A 2,508-nucleotide genomic window follows, 5' to 3' on the forward strand; every position below is an offset into this window, starting at 1 on the left:
GACTAAGTTTTTACATATGTTTCAGGTATTGATGCTTGATCGATTTCTAGGAGGCATGCGTCACATAGGATCTGGACAAGGCCTTAGTGACATAATAACTATGATAGACGATATAAAACTTGTTTGTTCTATGTGTTAAGACAATGTAATGTTTAATTTTATCAATAAAACGAAACACTTTTGTATCCATGGTTGTGAAACAATAGCTTTTGTTGCAACACTCCCCGACGTTTCCGCCACGGTTTGTTGTCCTACGGGGTCGGGGTGTGACAATATTGATGCTCCTTATGTTGCTGACATTCCTGCTGATCCTGTTGTCGCGCCACTTCCTGATCCAGTGCCGGTGATGTTCGACAGTGCACCTTTCGCGACCCATATTGATCAACGATACGCGCACACCAATAACGGGTGGATAGACGATAATGACGATTTCCCACCATTCATGGTACCTGTTACACCACCCGTAGCTCCCGTTGCAGCCCCTGTCTCAGTTCCTATTGATGTTCCTTTGCATCCCGTACTTACCACAGATATCCACCGCACCGACTTACCTGTCACATTTATTCAGGACATACCTCCACCACGTCCTGGGGAGGGTTCATCCCGTCAGCCTTTTGGTCATATACCTTTCGTGTCAGGAGGAGACCAGTATGTACCTCAGGTTTCTCATCCTACTTTTGTTCCCCCTGTTACACCATCTGCTGTACCATCCTTCGCTCCATCGAGTGAGTCGTTCCTCTGGACTTCGCCACCCATTATGCCACCATCTGATCCGTATCACCCATATCACGTGGGTTATTCTACAGAGGATATTCTCAGATCTTTCATGATACAGCAGGAGGCGCTGACCCGTCGCGTGCAGGAGCTTGGGAGAGCTCAGCGACTCCCGTGCCAGTGCCAGACTCCGCCTGCAGTATCACACCCTCCTCGTCCGTTATCTCCCGATTCTGCCACTCATTTTTGGACTCCTGAGCAGCAGATAGCATACTTGTTGCGCTCTCATCGCGCTATGGAGGAGGATTGGCTTCATATGCGCCATTTGCTCTTTACTCATTTTCCCCCTCCTCCACCGCCATCAGCTTAGGCCTTTTTGTATGACGCGGGTAGACTTTTGATGGGAGGACGGCGATTGCGCAGACTATACAGCTTTTTGGAGACCACTTTTGGATGATCAGGATTTTTGATGTTTTGTATATGGATGGTTGATGTTACTGATTTGATAGTTTTGGACTAGGGCGATGTGGCCCTTAGTCATTGATGATGTACGATACAGTTCTGAACTGTAAACTTTACATTGTGGTCTTGATTTATGACAACGCAATCGCAGTGTTCTCATCATATGTGATGTTTGATTGATTGTTTATGTTCTATAACATGAAATGTTATGTGTTTGATTTATTTATAACATGAGATGTTATGTGTTGATATTTTTGCTATGTACGTACACTTTACTATGATCTGACCCACATGAACCATCTTCTAGAAGATGCCTCCAAGACGCCACGCATGCCTACCAACGAGGCAGAACTTCAATAGGTCATCGCTGCCGCCATTGCACAGTATGCAGCCTCACAAGGAGGAACCCGTGGAAGTAATTCGAACAACAACGGCAATAATAATCCGCCTCATGGTAATGTTAAGTCATTGAGACATACTACGATACATTTGGATATCTTTAGCACGTTTGCTAATGCCATTTGTATATTCTAACGTATGTGCAGGGTGCACTTACAAGCAGTTTCTTGACTGCAAACCCGTAAACTTCGACGGCACCGGAGGTGCTGTTGCATTTGTCACATGGGCCGAAAAGACTTAGTCTGTTCTCCGAATGAGCAAGTGCGCTTTAGACCAACAAGTAACCTACATTTCTGGACTGTTTTTGGACAGAGCCCTGTCTTGGTGGAACTTACAGGTGCAAACTCTTGGTGAAGCCGCAGCTTATGCGATGACATGGACTGAGCTGATGGAGCTCATGCGAAGAAAGTACTGTTCACGTGCGGAGATTCAGAAGCTGGAAACGGAATTCTGGCACTTGAAAATGGAAGGTCCCAAAATCGCGGAGTATGTTCAGAGATTCCACGACCTGTCTCATGTGGTACCTTATATGGTTACACCAGAATTCAAGCGAATCGAGCGCTTTATTTGGGGTTTATCTCCGCAGATCATGAGTATGGTCACCACTTCCAAGCCTGCGACAATCACAGAGGCCATCGATCTGAGCGTAGCTCTTACGGAGGAAGCTATCCGTTTAAACAAGTTTTCAAATGTTGAGCAAAAGAAGAAGGAGACTCACGTAGAGTCATCTGGCGAGAACAAAAGGAAGTTCTCGAACTTCAAACAAGGAACAAGCGGTGTTGACAAGAAAGGAGAATCAAGCACACCGGTCCAAGCTACAACCGGTGCTGGAGAGAAAGGAAAGGGTTATATGGGTACACACCCCAAGTGTAACACCTGCCAGCGTCACCATTCTGGCCGGTGTGGGCCAAAAGTATGCGAAGCTTGTGGAAA

At 46.2% G+C, this 2,508-nt stretch overlaps 1 protein-coding gene across 1 annotated transcript; it reads left to right on the forward strand.

Annotated features, from left to right (window-relative positions):
* The first annotated feature begins 346 nt into the window (after positions 1–346).
* On the forward strand, positions 347–1,084 carry LOC110914439. Its single transcript, XM_022159232.1, has one exon. It carries the CDS (start codon positions 347–349, stop codon positions 1,082–1,084), a length of 738 nt encoding a protein of 245 aa, XP_022014924.1.
* Positions 1,085–2,508: the final 1,424 nt, after the last annotated feature.

The sequence above is a fragment of the Helianthus annuus genome, chromosome 15 (assembly GCF_002127325.2).
Source record: "Helianthus annuus cultivar XRQ/B chromosome 15, HanXRQr2.0-SUNRISE, whole genome shotgun sequence".
Lineage (NCBI taxonomy): Eukaryota > Viridiplantae > Streptophyta > Magnoliopsida > Asterales > Asteraceae > Helianthus > Helianthus annuus.